Source organism: Symphalangus syndactylus, chromosome 8 (assembly GCF_028878055.3).
Source record: "Symphalangus syndactylus isolate Jambi chromosome 8, NHGRI_mSymSyn1-v2.1_pri, whole genome shotgun sequence".
Classification (NCBI taxonomy): Eukaryota; Metazoa; Chordata; class Mammalia; order Primates; family Hylobatidae; genus Symphalangus; species Symphalangus syndactylus.
Genome location: NC_072430.2, coordinates 142,091,914 through 142,110,966, shown reverse-complemented (window position 1 = coordinate 142,110,966; position 19,053 = coordinate 142,091,914). Strand labels below are relative to the sequence as shown.

At 50.7% G+C, this 19,053-nt stretch overlaps 1 protein-coding gene and 1 non-coding gene across 6 annotated transcripts in view; both read right to left on the bottom strand.

Moving 5' to 3' along the window:
• Positions 1 to 216: 216 nt before the first annotated feature.
• On the bottom strand, positions 217 to 319 carry LOC129488954 (U6 spliceosomal RNA). Its single transcript, XR_008659789.1, has one exon. It is a non-coding gene; the product is annotated as a U6 spliceosomal RNA (small nuclear RNA).
• Positions 320 to 9,458: 9,139 nt separating this feature from the next.
• Positions 9,459 to 19,053, bottom strand: part of MLPH (melanophilin) — a 65,487-nt gene continuing 55,892 nt past the window's right edge. For all 5 annotated transcript variants that reach the window (XM_055291098.1, XM_055291099.1, XM_055291101.1 and 2 more), the window contains 4 exons: positions 16,358 to 16,435; positions 14,278 to 14,335; positions 11,055 to 11,155; positions 9,459 to 9,868 (listed from right to left, as the gene is read on the bottom strand). In XM_055291098.1, coding sequence (XP_055147073.1) covers positions 9,842 to 9,868; positions 11,055 to 11,155; positions 14,278 to 14,335; positions 16,358 to 16,435 — 264 coding nt within the window. In that variant the 3' untranslated portion in view covers positions 9,459 to 9,841. The remainder of the gene's footprint in view (positions 9,869 to 11,054; positions 11,156 to 14,277; positions 14,336 to 16,357; positions 16,436 to 19,053) is intronic.

Genomic DNA, 19,053 nt, shown 5'->3' with positions numbered 1-19,053 from the left:
GCTCGCCTTCGGGCAGATTGCAGAGTCAAGTGTCCGCTGGGGCTCACAGATGGGGCTCCCGGACTCCTTCCAGTCCTCTCTCCCTGCCTTTAAATCACCGCGTTCAAGGGAGAGGTGAGAAGGGACAGTCGCCAAAGCCCAGCACTGCGGCTTTGTATCTTTGCGATCTTCTCGGTCCTCGTTCATTCACCTGCCTGACTGTCCTACCTGCGTTTGTCGTATGCACACCATGTCTTCCTCATTCTGTAACTTCTGCGCAAGGGCCATGCTAATCTCTCTATCGGTCCAATTTTAGTATATGTGCTGCGGAAGCAAGCACTCTAAACTTACAATAGGTGGTTTCTAGACTTTTACAGTCTTTATAATTAATGTTTAACATAAACGAGTTCATTATTCTCATAAGACAAGCTTATTTTTATTATAAAAGAAACAAATACATTTTTATTATTAAAGCAGTTCATATACATTTGGAAAAATATTAGTGCATACAACAACATAGAAAAATAGCACTGATCATGTTAAAGAAGCCTCTCCGCGGCCAGGTGCGGTGGCTCCTGCCTGTAATCCCAGCACATTGGAAGGCCGAGCTGGGCGGATCATGAGGTCAGGACTTCGAGAGCAGCCTAAACAACATGGTGAAACCCCGTTTCTACTAAAAATACAAAAATTAGCTGGGCATGGTGGCGCACGCCTGTAATCCCAGCTACTCAGGAGGCTGAGGCAGCAGAATCACTTGAATCCCTGGGAGGTGGAAGTTGCAGTGAGCTGGGCTCCTGCCACTGAACTCCAGCCTGGGCGACAGAGCGATACTCTGTCTCAAAAAAAAAAAAAAAAAAAAAAGCCTCTTGCTTCTACATTTGATGCATTTTCTTCTAGTGAGCTTCCAACATATTTTCTGGGTAGATTGATCACATTTATACATGTTGAATTTCATTCTTTTCACTTAACACTATAACAATCACGTCCTCAAGTTGCTAAAAAGTCTGTAAGTTTGTGCCATTTTAAGTAACTGTGCAATGTTCTACCATTTAACGTGGATCTAAATCATTCATGTTCTGAATAATTATAGGTTATGCTCATGACCATTTATATGCAGTTGAGTACAATCTTTTTAAGGAAAATTTCTGGAGAGGAAACTTGGCATGTGCTTCCCGTGGATTGGTGGAGATGGTCAATGTGCCGCTTCCATCCTTTAGGAAAAGCTTCTGGGCAACACTTTCCCCTTCAGGGAACAGGACACAGTGGACTTCTTCCTTGCTGCATAGTTGTTTTCCCAGTGACACAGGCTTGTGGCTGGGGGGCTGCCTGGGAGCTCTGGAGCCCAGGGGTAGCTGGTGGCGGGAAGTGGGGTAAGCAGCGCGGGAAGGGTGACAGGGTGGGGTTCGCAGCTCCCAGCTTGGGCTGCTGATTAGAGTCACTTGGGAGCCTTAAGAACTTCCCAATGCCTGGGCTGTACCCGGAATGAATTCCATCAGAATTCCTGGGGGTGGCTCAGGCATCAGTGATGGCGAAAAGCCCCCCACCCATAGTTTTTACCCATAGTTTTTACAAATGTAGGTTGAGTATCCCAAATCCAAAAACCCCAGATCTGAAACGTTTTGAATGCTGAGCTGATGCTCAAAGGAAATGTTCATTGAAGCATTTTGGATTTTAAATTTGGGATGTTCAACTCATGAGTATAGTGCAATTATTTCAAAATCCTCCCCCCCAAAACCCTCAAAATCCAAAACAGTTCTGGTCCCAAGTACTTTGGATAAGGGAACTGGACCTGTAGTGGTGACAGTGATGTTAAGTATCACTGTCTTGGAGGTGGGTTTTCTGTCCAGTGCTAGGCCTGCCTGTAGCAACAGAAACTGAGACCCCAGGACCTGGGGGCAGCTTTCTGGGCATCCACCACTGGAGTGTGTGTGTGTGTGTGTGTGTGTGTGTGTGTGTAAAGCAGCTCTATCAGTGTGGCACTGGCATCTTGCCACTTTGGGAGTCCACCAGTGGGAGGCAGCAGGCGGGCTGGGCAGTAGTAGCACAGGCATCAATCCTGCTTACCCCACCCCCACGTGGAAACTGATGGCGGCCATCAGAGACCTCAGAACTGCTGAGAGGCACTGTGGCTGGCTGGAGATGCTGTGATGGTGAGTGAGGTGTGGGCTGTTCTTGCAGTAACGTCACAGAACTGCAGGCCTGGCCTGGGGCTCTCAGGCTGCACATGGCTTCAGTGTTCTTTGAGAAATGAATCCTACAGATGGGGTTTGACCACAGGCAATCAGGGAGCTTCTCCCCATCCCCTATTTAACTGCATCATGGGCCTCGGGACAGGCAGAGCCAAGCATTCTTGGTCCAGCTTCCGTCGGTCAGTATTTCATCCAGAATGTGATGTGGCCACTTGAGTTGTGGCACATACAAACTAGAACCTGTGCAGGAAAGTCCCCTCCCTGGGGAAAGTACGACTGCCTGCCACGCTACCCTCCTGGAGGCCACGGGGATAATGAGAACAAAGATGCTGACGGAGGCCACGGGGATAATCAGAGCAAAGATGCTGACTGCCACTCCTTCCAGTCCTAATTTTCTAAGCTACTTATTTATTTATTATTTTATTTTATTTTATTTTTTTGAGACAGAGTCTCGCTCTGTCACCTGGGCTGGAGTGCAGTGGCGCGATCTTGGCTCACTGCAACCTCCACTTCCCAGGTTCAAGCGATTCTCCTGTCTCAGCCTCCCGAGTAGCTGAGACTACAGGCATCCACCACGACGCCTGGCTAATTTTTGTATTTTTTAGTAGAGACGGGGTTTCACCATGTTGGCCAGGCTGATCTCCAACTCCTGACCTCAAATGATCCACCCACCTCGGCCTCCCAAGTTGCTGGGACAACAGGTGTGAGCCATCGCGCCTGGCCAGCTACTGATTTATTCTTCTGTGCCTTTCTTCATTGAGTGAAGTGATCACAGTGGTTTTCTCATCTACTCTGTTAACACAGCGGACCACAAGAATATATATATTTTTCTAACATTAAAGAATTCCTGGCTCTCTTGGGATGAACCTTGCCTTGTTAAGATACAGTAGGTTTTCTAATAGATTCTGGGATTTGTTTCATTAATACTTTATTTAGAATAGATCTTGAAGGCTGTGCTCAGTGGTTCACACCTATAATACAAGCACATTTTTGGGAGGCTGAGGTGGGAAAATTGCTTGAAGCCAGGAGATTGAGACCAGCCCAAGCAACATAGCAACGCCCTATCTCTACAAAAAAGAAAATTTATAGAATAAATATGTTAAAATATGTTGCCTTTACTTCTCCTTCCTCACATTGCATTTGGTAGGAAGGTCTTACCAGCCTTATGAATGAGGAGCCACGCTTCCCCTTTTTCCTGTCCTCTGGAAGAGATCTGGTAAAGACAGGAATTCCAGAGCACTCCGGGAGATATATGGGGTAGGGCTTGGGCTGAGGTGAAGGGCAGAAAAGGAGTGAGCTGGGAGGTCATGAGTCGGGGGTTTCCAGACTGAGAGCTGGGGGGCTAAGATGGGAGCCTTGGGGATGGGGAAATGCTGAGGTCAGTCACGGGCAGGTGTTTGAGGAGCCCTAGAGGGTGGCCAGGTGGCTGCTTGCTGGGCCTGGAACGCTTTATTTCTTTATTTGCTTACATTTGAGACCCCAAAGAAGCCCAGAGCTCTTTAATGAGGTCTCAGCCGTAAACCTGAACATGGGTGTGGACAGAGGACAGGTGGCTGTGAACAGCCAGGAAAAGGTGGGTACACCTGAGAGAAGGCACATAGAGGACAGGTGGCAGAGGGTGGAACGAGAAAAACAACTCAGTGAAGGACCCGGAGAAAGTACTAGGGAGGAGGGTCTTGCGGGTAGAAGCGGGGAGGAGTGAAGAAGGCAGAGCAGCCCCGCAGCAAAGAAGGGATCATCCGAGTCAGGGACTGTATCACGGTGTCCACCTGCCGGCTCCTTTGCTTGCCACCTGCGGGCTCCTTTGCTTGCCACCTGCCGGCTCCTTTGCTTGCCACCTGTGGGCTCCTTTGCTTGCCACCTGCCGGCTCCTTTGCTTGCCACCTGCCGGCTCCTTTGCTTGCCACCTGCCGGCTCCTTTGCTTGTGGTCTGTAGGTGACGCTCCAAATCCAATCTTGAACACGGGGCTGGCAAACTTCTTCTGTCATGGGCCAGAGAGTAAACATGTCCAGCTTTGTGGGTCATAGGATCTTGGTGGCAGCTGGCCAAATCTGCTGTTGTAGCAGAAAAGCAGCCATGGGGAAAAGGCAGATGAATGGGTGTGTCAGGGCTCCCATGAAACCTCACTTAGGAAGATAGGCCACAGCTGGCTTTGGCCCAGCGTGCTGTTTGCTGCCCTGGGTCTAGGTCTCCGGCTGGCAAACTGTTGTAACAGGTGTGCACTCGACACCGTGAGAGCCTCATGCTCTTGGGCAGTGACCTGTTTCTGAAACCCATTGTGTAAAGTGGGAGAACAAGAGAATGCACTGTGTGGGAGTGTTGTGCTGTGTGAACGGGTTGAAGTTACCTGCTGCCCTGCTTGTCTGGGCAAGGCGACCTCTCCTCTGGCACGCGCTGTCTCTAGGTTGGCCAGCAACTCGCATGTACATGGCCCTGCCCATCTATCTCTTGGGCATCTGGAAAAATAAGTTGTGGCCACTGGAGGGAACTGTCCTAGAGTTGGGGGTTGGAGAGGCCATTGAGAGAGGCCACCTGCTGAACAGGCCAAGGAGCAGTTCATGGTCAAGGGGGAGGAGAAGGGCACAAGGGGGGCCAAGAAGCCTCGAGGCCGTGGCCACTGCAGAGCCACCCCAGCCCCTGTGGCTGCTGCACTGGATCGCTGGGTTTTCCTGGGTTCCCAAGAGAAGGCTCTGTGTTCTTCTCTCACGCTTGCTATTTCACTTGGGCTGATTTCAGTGGATTTCTGCTCTTTGCAATTAAAGGAACCCCAAGGCCAGGTGCGGTGGCTCACGCCTATAATCCCAGCACTTTGGGAGACCGAGCCAGGTGGATCACAAGAGGCCAGGAGTTCGAGACCAGCCTGGCCAACATGCCAAAACCCTGTCTGTACTAAAAATACAAAAATTAGCCAGGTGTGGTGGTGGGCACCTGTAATCCCAGCTACTTTGGAGGCTGAGACAGGAGAATCACTTAAACCAGGGAAGCAAAGATTGTAGTGAGCCGAGATTGTGCCACTGCACTCCAGCCTGGAAGACAGAGGAGGACTCTGTCTCTAAATAAATAAATAAATATATAAAATAGAGCCCGAAGTTGAGAGCCTCCCTCCCTCCTAGTCTTTCTTCCTGTGCTCAACATGGGGAGAGGACCCTACTCTGGGGTGCATTTCAGTTTTGAGATCTTTGAGCTTTCACCCCCAACATGGTAAATGTGCAGCCTGTAGCAGGCACTTGGTAAGTAGCAACAGCACCATGATGGACGGTTGGTTTGATGGATAACTGGTTTTGGTTTTGGTTCTTGGACCATAATGGTGCTCTGTAGTGGGTTGGAGTCTCCCATCCGGAATCTCAAATATGACCTTATTTGGAAACTAGGATCTTTGCAGATGTAATTAGTTAAGATGAGGTCATCCTGGATTAAGGTGAACCCCAAATCCAATGACTGGTGTCCTGATGAGAAGAGGACAGACGTGCAGAAATGCACAGGGAGAAAGGTATGTGAAGATGGAAGCAGAGACTGGAGGGAGGCAGCTACAAGCCAAAGAGCGCCAAGGATGCCAGCAACCTCACAGCTGGAAGGGGCCAGGAACTGCCCGCCCTCAGGCCCTGCAGATGGAAATGACCCTGCTGATGCTGTGATTTTGGACTCTGGCCTCCTGAACTGTGAGGGAGTAACTTTCTGTTGTAATCTACCAGTTTGTGGGGCTTTGTTATGGCACCCACAGGAAACTCATGCAGGGCTTCAAATGTGTGCCTGAGTGGAGTGATGAAATGTCTCTCCCTTGTGCTTGTTCCCAGAAGAAACTGGACCGTGGCTGTGGCCTGTGTGTTTCTTCTGGCCTCCTAGGAAGACACTACACAGCCTGATGGGAGAGGTAACCTTGGGAATTGGAAGCCATCGAGTTGCAGCTGTGGAACAGCCATGGCAAGAGCAATATTCAGTTACCAGAAAAGCTGTTTCTGATGTAGATGGCTTCTGAAAATCCAGACTCCTGTGAGATTTTAAAACACTCCTCTTTGTAAATTAGAAAGCTGCTTTTGAAGTGTGAGTCATCCAGAAAGTGGCGTCTCTGAGAACTGAGAGAGAAAGTGCTAGTGAGAGTTGAGCAGCAGAGGAAGGCTTCTCCTACCCCACGTGGCCTCGGCTCTGGAACCTTGGCATTGCATTTGTGATAAAAATAAACGGTGTTCCCTGTCCTTGCACATGGCTCCCATCTAACCAGCTTACAAGTTTCAAACACAGACTCAATTGAACATCAGACAAGGCTCTTATATAGGGACTGTGCATTGGTCAAGGCTCTTCAGAGAAGCAGAGCCAATAGGGTGTGTGTGCGTGGAGAAGAGAGAGAGGAGCGAGAACAGAGAGAGAGAGAGGGAGGGAGAGAGAGAGAGAGAGAGAGGGAGGAGAGATTTAGTCTAAGGAATTGGCTCACAAGATTGCAGGGCCTGGGAAGTCTGAATCCTGCAGGACTAGCCATCAGGCTGGAGACCCAGGGAAGAAGTGAAATTGTCACTGGAGTCTGAAGGCTGTCTGGAGGCAGAACTCCTTCCTCCTCAGGGCACGTCAATCTTTTCTCCTAAGGCCTACAACTGGCTGGGTAAGGCCCACCCACTTTATGGCAGGTTATCTGCTTTAAAGTCTACTGATGTAAACCTTAATCACATCTACAGAATACCTTCATAGAAACATCTTAGCTGTTGTTTGATCAGACATCTGGGCACCACAGCTGAGCCAATTTGACCCATAAAATTAACAATCATAGATTGTTACAAGTGTCTGTAGTGATGTAGCAAAATAATTCTTTCCCCAGCATGGCCATTTCCTTGGAATTCTGAGCCCAGATGCCACTGAGCTGCAGGTGTGTTCATTGGAAATAGCTGAGCAGTTTGTTCATTTAGGCACCAGCAAGGCTATCTCTGGGAAGACTTTGCTGTAGATATTTTCAGGGGAACATGGGTAGCATACAGGGGTAAAATACTTATTTCTGGGGCTGGCTCTTTCCTGGGAAGATATAGGCGTGCGGTAATGTTTGGAATGGGCTTTACTCACCTACTAATATACTAGTATATTAACTTGTGGGAGTTCTAATTAAAAGCTAATATGTGAACAAATGTCTGGAAGGACTTAACAGTGGTTGCTAGTGGGTAGATGATTCTTTTTCTTTTATGTATCTTTTTTTTCTTTTGCATATCTATCTTTTCTGTTTTATCCCAATAAAATAAAAAAAATTTCATATGTAATAAATATTCTCTATAAGAATAACTTTGAAGTTATGAGCATTGTGAATATGTGAGGATTACTTGGCTGTCACCAGCATGCTAAAGTGGAGAGCTGGGGTCTCAGAAGCCCAGTGAGTGACAATACCATTACTATTACTCTTTGGGGATGGGTTTTTGGCCCCCAGTAAAGTGGGTTCTTTTGGATAGAGCTGTTGGAAAGTGAAAATCTTTGGAACTTACAGAAACAATGGCTTGATATAAAATCAGTGAAACTGCAACACTGTAGTGCATGGTTGGTTTGATCCCTGAGAGCTGGGAGCTACACCTGTCAAATTGTGTTTCACCCCAATAATCTGCAGTGAGGCAAGGTATCCCTTGGTGATCTGGGTGCTATATTGCAATATGTTGGATACTGGATTATCTGGGGAGTGCAATTTTGCTGCACACTCACAGCTCATTTGTAAGAAGCATCTTTGGGAGATCTGTGCATTCAACTCTTCCTAAAACTTTTTTCCTTTTCCCCTTATAAATAAGACTGTTGGAGGATAAAACTTTGGAGAAATCTTTTAAATGCTTGTCTCTAATCCCCATCTGGAGTCATAGAGAAACCACTGACTTCTGTCAATCTTTAGCTGGAAACAAAGAGCCAGCAGCTGTACTGGTTGGGGTACACCAGCCTCAAGGATCCCTGACCTGCCTGTATGCAGCTTCCACTACATGACTCCAGAATAGCCATCTGCTAGGAAAGGAACTCTGAAGAATTATTTTTATTTATTATTAATTTTTTTAAGAGACAAGGTCTCACTCTGTTGCCCAGGCTCGAGTACAGTGATGTGATCATGGCTCACTGCAGCCTCAACGTCCAGGGTTCAAGTGATCCTCCTGCCTCAGCCTCCTAAGTAGATAGGACTACAGGCATATACCATCATGCTTGGGTAATTTTTTTGTTTTGTTTTTTGTAGAGATGGGATCTCACTATGTTGCCCAGGAGGTCTCGAACTCCTGGCCTCAAACAATTCTCCCACCTTGGCCTCTCAAAGGGCTGGGATTATAGGTATGAGCCACCTTGCCTAGCCTGAATAATTTTTTCGAAGAATAGAATTTATAAGCGATGCTGGGAATTATATGGAAAAACTCCCACATTTTTATCTGACGCCACAAAGAGTCAGAGAAACAGCTGCTAATGTGTGCTCACAGGTCTCCTGAAGATGCAGGAGTATCTGCCTCCCAGCAAAACACTTTGAGATTCAAACCTTAGTTTTAAGTAAGAGATTGGAGAGCTCCTGGAAGTGTCTTATTCAGAGAGGGCAGGAAACACTTAACTTGGTCAACCCTTGAAGACACAAGGTTTGACTCTTGTCTCTACTGTTTGATTCCAAAAGAAGCCACTCCTCTCAGCACCCCCTCTGACAAAGGCAATGCAGCCACTGGGTCCTGTCTAGAGTGAACCTCAGGGAGGGTGAGATGTGATTACTGTTAGGATGTTCAAAGGCAGCTCTGGAGAGTCTCGGAGGGCTCCACTTAAAACTGGATGGGGCACACAGATACTAGGAAATAACTCTGAGTCCCAGGCTGTCTGAGGGGAGATCATCTATGTAACCAGTGGGTGAGTGGCAAGCTGACTCCTGTGGTCTCTGCACCCCCATCCTTGGCAGACATCCCTCATTGGTTGTGACCCTCTGTCCTCTGCCCCACTGGATCCACTGCAGTGAGTGGCAGAGCCAGGCTAGAACCAGGCCTCTTCCCTGCCCATCTGGAGCTCTGCCTGCTGTCTCTCCCTCTCCTAGCAGGCTCTCTGCACTAGCATCTGAGCATCTATCAAATGCTCACTTGCTGTCATGTGCAGGCTCTGCCCTTGACCACAGTGTAATTTCCCCTGGTTTACAGATCACATGGGAACTTGCAGAGCAGGTGCATGTAGGGTGGGGGCCGGGGTGTCTATTCCTCCTTCATTATTCAGCAGATCATTAGTTCAGTCACTTGTCTGGATGCCTAATTTCCAATCACACCCACAAGAAATACGCAAACATCTGCTCACGCCCTGATATAGACCATCAAGAATACACATATGGCTGGTGCCGTAACTGAGTCATCTCTTTTTCCATTCCATTCATGAAAGCAACATAAGAAAGCCAAGAGTGAAAGGGGTAAAAGATCACAGTATAAAGGTCTTCAAAGATTTACACAACATTGTCCTAAAGGGAAGTCACAGAAGCTTAGCTGTTTCTCAGAGATCAGAGAGGCTGGTGGGGCAGCCAGGAGTCATCAGTAAACCCAGGTGAGCAGTGCAGGACTGAATGTTGCTGTCCACTTGCAGATGGGAGTCCACGTGGAGGGCGCTCCTTCTTGTCTCTCACTGGGATGGTGACTGTATACAGTGGAAAGCACAGAGCCAGTGAGGGACAGGATGGCTGTGGTGGAGGGAAAAGAGTGCAGGGCTGCTCTGTCCTGTCCCGTTAGGGCTGGTGGGCCACCACAGGTTTCTGTAAAGTACAAACACACATGCACATATAAGCACACACATACACAGGCATGTAACACAGACACACATGGGCATGCACATACAAATACACAGGTGTGTACATAGATGTGCACATCGGTAGACACAAATTTAGATTATACATTTGTGCACACATGCACGTGAGGCAAGAGAATAGGGTCTGGAGGCAGGGAACCTAAGGCCAATTCGTGCTGACTTCCTAGAACTGAATCAAAATGAAAACCCCACCTCTCCACGCCTGAGGAACAAAAGGTTCAGCAGCTACTCCCTTTGCTACGCCCCCTTTCCACTGCATCTCAGATGAAACTGGAAAGTACCTCGGATTGGTCCCCTTTCACAACCAATCAGACTGGTCATCGGCCAAGTCTTCATGTGTAACTTTGTAACTTCCCTTCAGCCTCTGATTGGTTGTCTCCTGTGACCGATCACACTGGTCGGGGCTACTCCTTCATTTGCATAGGATGTAACCAAGTAACCAATGGGAAACCTCTGGAGGGCACTTAAACTCCAGAAAATGCTGTAACCAGGCCCCTGAGCCACTGGCTCTAGCCCACTCCCACTCTGTGGAGTGCACTTTCTTTTCAATAAATTTGTGCTTTCGTTGTGGTAACACACACACTTGGGTGTGTATGCAGGTACATACACATGGGTGTGCACAAACACACAGACATGCATACAGTACACACAAACGATACACAGGAGTGAACACAGCCACACACATACACACATGGACAAGTTGGTCAAATGACACACAGGAGTGAACACAGCCACACACATACACACATGGACAAGTTAGTCAAACCCTGGGTTTGCTTTCTTCACAATATTAGGTGAACTCTCTTGGGGTTTTTTACTTAACCTCTCTCTGCCTCTGTTTTCTTGGCTATAAATTTGGGTCAGTGACACAGGTCCTCATCCAATGGGGTGTGTGGACAGCAGGTATTTGAAAATTTAAAGCTCTAAAACACTAGAAGATATTATTCTAATTTCAAAGTATTTAGATTTTCAAGCCCTCGTTGGCAAAGATTTTACTTTACTTTTTGCTTTGATTCTCAGGTCTGAATCTTTGTTTTGTTTATCTCCATTTTCTTTGCTCTGAAGACTTAATACATAAACCTGACGGGTCACTGAATTTTAAAAACTCCTCAGAGAATGAGAGAAAACTTTACCGCGAAGGTGTGGCTGGCCATTCCTTTCCTCGCGTTGGGGTTTCTCTGTGTCAGCGAGCCTCGGTACACTGATTTCCGATCAAAAGAATCATCATCTTTGCCTTTGGGGAAAACAGGAAGAGGGATGGTGCTTTATCAATCACATACTTAGCCCAAACAAGTGCCTTGGCCTCCTCAGAAATTCAAAAGGTAGAATAAAAATGGACACATCCCCACATCCCCTTTTAAGAAGTTCCCACATCACATATTTTTAAAAAAGTATTTGCATTTCAGCTGTCATGCAAATAAACAGTTTTGCCAACTTCTTTCTCCTTTGCTTTGGCGCAGGCATTAACATTCTACTTCACTGTGGCCCCAGAAATATTCACACTAATGAAACAGCAGAAAGGCCCGTCGCACTGCACTGGTGTGCGGTCTCTGCATTTCCTTGCCTTTCTTTTCTTTTTTGTTCTTTCTTTTTTGAGACAAAGTCTTGCTCTGTCACCCAGGCTGGAGTGCCGTGGCGCAATCTTGGCTTACTGCAACCTCCGCCTCTGGGGTTCAAGTGATTCTCCTGCCTCAGCCTCCCAAGTAGCTGGGACTACAGGTGCGCACCACCATGCCTGGCTAATTTTTGTATTTTTTAGTAGAGATGGGGTTTCACCATGTTGGCCAGGCTGGTCTCGAACCCCTGACCTCAAGTGATCTGCCCGCCTCGGCCTCCTGAAATGCTGGAATTATAGGTGTGAGCCACCATGCCCGGCTTCCTTGCCTTTCCTTTGTGAGACACAGCAACAGCCCAAGGGGTCTCAGACTCTGACCCTCAGCAGAGGCCCCCCCCGGGGCCGTGGCTATGTAGCTGGGGGCATCTGGCCTCACATCCTAGTTGAGTGTTGGTGTTCAAGTGGCTGGTGCAGGCACCCACCCTTCTTCACTTTTGCATGTCTTCTGTGGCCTGCCTGACTGGAGCCAGTTGTCATGGCTCCTGAGAGCTGACTGTGTGCACATCTTCCTGACCCCACGCTCGGTGACATCACCTGGGAGCTTGCGATCAGCCAGGGTGGGAGCATTTAAGCCACAGAACCTGGCACATGCTACAAGCCAGGACTTTGTCCTTTTCCTTTTTTGAGAGTTAGCTTCTGTTGTGCTATTCTTCTCTCTGCAGCGTGCTCCTGCAGTGGCTCACTGCAAGCTCCACCTCCTGGAGCTGTGCTGTTGTGCTGTTCTTCTCTCTGCAGGGTCCTCTGGCCTGGCCTGCCGACCATCCATCCCTGCTCCAGGACTAACCTCTGTGGAGGGAATCACCTAACTCGAGGGATCACGCCTCCTGAGCAGTGAAGTCGCATGAGGGCCCGCGGACCCAGGACGGAGGACGGAGGACCTGCCAGTGTGCGGGGCTGGCCTCTGTAGACAGTGAAAAGCCCCCTTGGCCACCTTGGCGGAGGCTGGTGACGATGGCGGGGAGAGATGTGAAGGGTCAGGCCTCAACTTTGCCATTCAGACCCCAAAATTCCTGTGAGCTTCAGGGGGCTGGGGGTGAGCTATTCTGGCCTTGGACTGGACGTGAGTGAGGTCTCTGGATAGGACAGAGTCTACCCTTCACAAAACCAGTCATACAGAGGACGCAGGGAATCGCCCTTTGTCCTTCTGCTACAAATATGAATCTCTTGGCTGGGCGCGGTGGCTCACGCCTGTAATCCCAACACTTTGAGAGGCTGAGGTGGATGGATGACCTGACGTCAGGAGTTCAAGACCAGCCTGGCCAACATGGTGAAAACCCCTTTTTTACTAAAGATACAAAATTAGCCTGGCATGGTGGCGGGCACCTGTAATCCAAGCTACTCAGGAGGCAGAGGCAGGAGAATCACTTGAACCCGGGAAGCAGAGGTTGCAGTGAGCTGAGATCATGCCATTGTACTCCAGCTTGGGCGACAGAGTGAGACCCTGTCTCAACAAAACAAAACAAAACAAGAATCTCCACCTGGATTTCGGCCCACGAGATGTGCTGGAAACTCCCCTCAGAGCCAGCACATGGCTCTCCAGGAGCCCCTGCTGGCAGCTCCTTAGCGGGTCATCTCTGGCAAAGTTGCCCTCCTGGCTGGTGACCCTGAATCTGGGATTAGCCCCAAATGGCCCTGGGCACCAGCTCTGTCCCAGGATTGACCAGAACGTGTGCTGGGAGCTCAGGGCGTGCAAAGAGTGAGCTGGCATGGAGGTGGGGTGGCTGACTGACCAAGGAGTGAGCTGGCTGGAAAGAGGGATCGATGTGCCGGGTGTTGCAGGGAGGCGGTGGAGAGCCCTGGGGGAGAGGCTTCATACTTGGCCCTGGAGGACTTCACAGGACAGAGGCGGGCAGGGAGGGGGCACACCCAGGTGTGGAGGCACGTGCCTGCTTGGCGTGCTCGGAAACCAGCGTCCGCTGTGTGTTGTCCTACGCACGGGAAGGAAGTGCATCCTTGGGTGGGTGTAGTAGGGGGCAGGCTGGCTCCAGTGTGTGACAAATGGTCAAAGTCTGCAGGGCTATGCTAAGAAATCTCACTTCATCCTGCAGGCAGTTGGGGGCCAAGGATTGCTTGTGAGCAGAGGAGGGACACACACTGTCTGCTAGGACTGCAGCTGTGGCAGAGTTTGAATGATGGTGTGTGTGAGGACAAAGCTCAGAAAACAGGGACAACAGGAGATCAGTCCAACAATGCTTGGGGGCCTGAAAAAGCTCGACAGCAGAGGGATGGGACTTTGAATGGGGAGAGGAGCTACCAGCCTCTGGTGAGCAGTGGTTGGGTCACAAGGTGAGTGAATGAGATGAGCACACAGACACCCCAAGAGCCCGGCCACATGCTGGAGAGGCCTCACATCCCATTTGTCCAGGACAAAACTAATGTCCTTGTCACCACCCAGCCTTCAAGGAAGGCTAAATGATGACCCATACTTTCTGTAAGAAGGCCAGGAACTGTGTAACCACGTTAGGACAATTTATGTAGAAAAACATGGAAACACCACCACCATCACCGCTGCCACCAGGGCCGCCTTTGCACGCTTAAAGCAGCAAGTTCCAGCTGTCCGGAACACCAACTCGCTGGGTCCTGAAGGTGGCCCGAGTGGCACTGGGAATGTTTTTTGGGAGTCAGGACATGAGATATGTCCCACAGATTATGAAGAAACACACAGAGCTGTGACTGGTCATTTTCCTCCCCGAAGCTCATTTCCTAGGCCCACAGGGGTGCGGGGAGGAGAGGGCTCTTACCTTGACTTTTCAGGGAATTACTGAACTTTCTTCTCAGAAGATAGGGCACAGCCGTTGCCTAGAAGAAACAGAGTGTCGCCTTTATCAAATTGTGACGTTTAGGAATTGTCAACTAATTTTGGATTTCTTATTGTTCTTCCAGCTTCTAATTAACCAGGCCCACTGTTTTCTGCTCTCTAGCAATATATGAACTTTAGCAACATTAGAATGGACATTTTCAATAAATTAAGCACGAAATGCCTGAAATAAGAGATGCTCAGCTTTGGGGAAGCTGCCACATCTGGGTGGTATGGCAGAAAGAGCACACGTTTCTGCCCTGCAGGTCTGGTTCAAATCCCAGCACTACCCCCTTACCACTGTGTGACATGGACAATTAATTCACTTCTTTTTTTTTTTTTGAGACAGAGTCTGGCTCTGTCACCCAGGCTGGAGTGCAGTGGTGCGATCTCGGCTCACTGCAAGCTCCGCCTCCCGGGTTCACGCCATTCTGTCGCCTCAGTCTCCCGAGTAGCTGGGCCTACAGGCGCCCACCACCACACCCGGCTAATTTTGTTTTTTGTATTTTTAGTAGAGACGGGGTTTCACCATGTTAGCCAGGAAGGTCTCGATCTCCTGATCTCGTGATCCGCCCACCTTGGCCTCCCAAAGTGCTGGGGTTACAGGTGTGAGCCACCACGCCCGGCTAATTCACTTCTTACCCTCTCTGAACCTCGGTCTCCTCCTCTGTAAAGTGGGCCTGTAGCTCTCTTTACAGGGATACTGGAAGATCCCTTGTGGCTAATACGATTCCCAGGTCCCCGTGACTGTTGGTCCTCACACCTCTCCTCCTGTCTCTTTTCCAGTTGATTACCTTGCTACCGTGTGATAAGAAATCCATTCTCTGTCTGGCTTTTCAGGGAAGTGAAGAGACAGCCAAATGGCCTAATTCCCCTAGAAATTTCTCCTGGTGTCTGGCACCCTGGGATTTTGCCTGGCTTGGTTTGTGGGCGGCTCCCAGAGGCGCTGCAGAAGCTGTCAGGCTAGGCTTCCGGGGACAAAGGTGGAAGCGCCCCCACCAGAGAAGAGTGTGGGTGTCAGGCATGGCCTGGGCTGAGACCCCGCTGTCACTTCCTGTCTGTGATCCTGATCAAGCTCACCCACTGCCCTGAGCCGGCTGGTTTGTTCATCAGTACAACAGGGTTAACAGCACTGCCTACCCGCTGGGTGCTGTAAACAACATGTGGAAAGATGGACTTTTGGAAACACCATGTGTCACTGGGAGGAGCTGCCAGGGTTGTGAAGAGGAGTGGCTAGATGTTCCTGCAGGCTCCCTGCGGCGCTGGGCTGCAGGTAGGGCCTGAAGCTGAAGCCCATTCCTCCTGGGGTGCTGTCCATGGCACCCCTTACCCTACTGCTAACCACTCCACCTAAACGCAGGGAGCTCCTCCCTCCCAGGCTGGCTCCGCCCTCTGTGCATTGCATCTGTGGGTCCCGCTCACACCCCCCGAGTCCCTGTGCCATTTTCTAGCACACTGGCTCCTGAGTGTTTTCACCTCTGGCAGCCAGCGCCTCTGTCTCCCAGATGGAGGAAGTCCCCAGGCCACGGGCCCTCTGTGCCTGTTCAGGGAAGGGCAGAAGGGCCTGGGAATGTGTGTGGCCCAGGACCTGGCCCTTACTCAGGACTGACGGGTGTGGAAGGGATAAGTGCCGGCAGCCTTGCTCCTACGCGGAATTAACTCTGGGGTGTGATCTGCATGGTCTCCAGAGCCCCCAGGAGAACTGAGCCACAGTCGGCCTGTGTGGGTTTGCTTCATGTCAGATGCTTGCCTCCTTCCTTTCCCATCTCACTTTCCCACTCCCCTACTGGGCTTTCTTGGATTTTCAACAAATGCATCTACACAAACCCAGCTCAGGTGTGTGCCACGGAGGAAGCCAACCCACAGGAGTTGCCACGATGCTGTGGCAGTGGTGTGGGCATTGCTGTGTGGGCAGCTGTTTGGACATTGCAGCTCCGCCACCCGTGGACTTGCCACACTGCTGGGAAGGGGTGCAGTCTTCCACCTTCGTCGGGTGTCTGGGGCTTGGATGGAGTAACATATACCTTGGCCTCACTTGAAGGGTCTGCATTTGGGTCTTCTGGTCTCTTGCCAAGTTTCCCAGCCACTCGAGGGAGAAATATCTGGAGGACAAAGGAGAGACTTTCCGTTATTGTTGAACCTCCAGCCACAGGGAGGAGCACGGGCATGGGTCAGCTGGATGTAAGGATGGATGCTGTCTATACACGCTGGGTTGGGGTTGCTGGGACTGCGCAGCCACACCCAGTATGCCGCTCCCAGACTCTGGGACTAGGGCGCCAAAGTGTGCAAATTAAAATGCAGGATACCCAGGGAACTTTGAATTTCCAATTGTGAAAAGAAAACAAATCTTGGGACTCCACAGTCACCAAGCTAAAGGGAAAAGTCAAGCTGGGAATTGCTTAGGGCAAACCTGCCTCCCATTCTATTCAAAGTCATCCCTCTGAGGCTCACCTGCATAGCTGATTGCTTCCTCTCCCCCATCGCTTATGTAAAAATGCAGACTCACTGAGCCACACTAAATTGTGTGTTCAGTGGAAGGCTGATCAAGAACTCAAAAGAATGCAACCTTTTGTCTCTTACCTACTTACAACCGGAAACCCCCACTTAAGAGTTGTCCCACCTTACTGGACCAAACCAAGGTACATCTTACACCTACTGGTTGACGTCTCATGTCCCCCTAAGATGTATAAAAGCAAACTGTACCCCTAACCACCTTGGGCACAAGTCTTAGGACTTTCTGAGGCTGTGTGATGGGTGTGTCCTTAACATTGGCAAAATAAACTTTCCAAATTGACTGAAACCTGTCTCAGATATTTTGTGTTCACAAGATCAACAGCTAATTTTTTTTAGCGTAAGTCCTAAATGTTGCATGGGGTATACTTATGCTGGATTATTAGTTGTTGATCTGAAATTTAAAGCTAACTGGGCGTCCTGTATTTTCCATCATGACCCTATCTGGGACTCTCCTCAGGACGTCTTTCATTCTTTCGCCAAATGTCCTCATCAGGGCGGTTTTGTCTGAAGATTCCCGAATGGGATCAGGAGAGGAGGATGTTGGCCTGACGCTGATGTGAACCTCCCGCGCCATCCGTTCTAGTCACATCCATCTTCACGTGGCAGCGGACTAAGGCTTTCAACATGAGGCAACATGACTCAGGCGGCTCCTTTTGGATTTTACACTGTGAGTGTGTGAGTGTTTCAGATCCTCAGAGCAGAGGCTCAGAGTCCCCTCATAAAGAGCCTTTTTATGGTAGAAACAACAAATAATAAACAAAAATGAACCCCAACAAAGGCACAATTGGTAACTGGCTATGAGGAAACTCAGGCCGGATGTTCACGGGAAGGGAGGTGAGGGGTCCAGGATCCTGCTATCAGGCCCACGGTGGCATGTGTGCTGTGGGGAGGCCTCGGGGGGCACCAACTCAACTGGGGTTGCTGTGTCCCCCTCGCTCACCACTGTCCCCACTCACCACTGTCCCCCACTCACCACTGTCCCCCCTCACTCACCACTGTGCCCCAACTCACCACTGTCCCCCACTCACCACTGTCCCCCCACTCACCACTGTCCCCCCACTCACCACTGTCCCCACTCACCACCGTCCCCACTCACCACTGTCCCCACTCACCACTGTCCCCCCACTCACCACTGTCCCCCCACTCACCACTGTCCCCCCACTCACCACTGTCCCCCCACTCACCACTGTCCCCACTCACCACTGTCCCCCCACTCACCACTGTCCCCACTCACCACTGTCCCCCCACTCACCACTGTCCCCCCACTCACCACTGTCCCCACTCACCACTCCCCCCACTCACCACTGTCCCCCCACTCACCACTGTCCCCCACTCACCACTGTCCCCACTCACCACTGTCCCCCCCACTCACCACCGTCCCCCCACTCACTACTGTCCCCACTCACCACTCCCCCCACTCACCACTGTCCCCCCACTCACCACTGTCCCCCACTCACGACTGTCCCCCACTCACCACTGTCCCCTACTCACCACTGTCCCCACTCACTACTGTCCCCACTCACCACTCTCCCCACTCACCACTGTGCCCCGAAGCACCACTGTGCCCCCACTCACCACTGTCCCCCACTCACCACTGTCCCCCCACTCACCACTGTCCCCCCCACTCACCACTGTCCCCCACTCACCACTGTGCCCCCACTCACCACCGTCCCCACTCACCACTGTCCCCACTCACCACTGTCCCCCCCACTCACCACTGTCCCCCCACTCACCACTGTCCCCCCCACTCACCACTGTCCCCCCACTCACCACTGTCCCCCCACTCACCACCGTCCCCACTCACCACTGTCCCCCCACTCACCACTGTCCCCCCACTCACCACTGTCCCCCCACTCACCACCGTCCCCACTCACCACTGTCCCCCCACTCACCACTGTCCCCCCACTCACCACTGTCCCCCCCACTCACCACTGTCCCCACTCACCACTGTCCCCCACTCACCACTGTCCCCCCACTCACCACTGTCCCCCCCACTCACCACTGTCCCCCACTCACCACTGTCCCCTACTCACCACTGTCCCCCCCACTCACCACTGTCCCCCCCACTCACCACTGTCCCCCCACTCACCACTGTCCCCCACTCACGACTGTCCCCCACTCACCACTGTCCCCTACTCACCACTGTCCCCCCCACTCACCACTGTCCCCACTCACCACTGTCCCCCCCACTCACCACTGTCCCCAC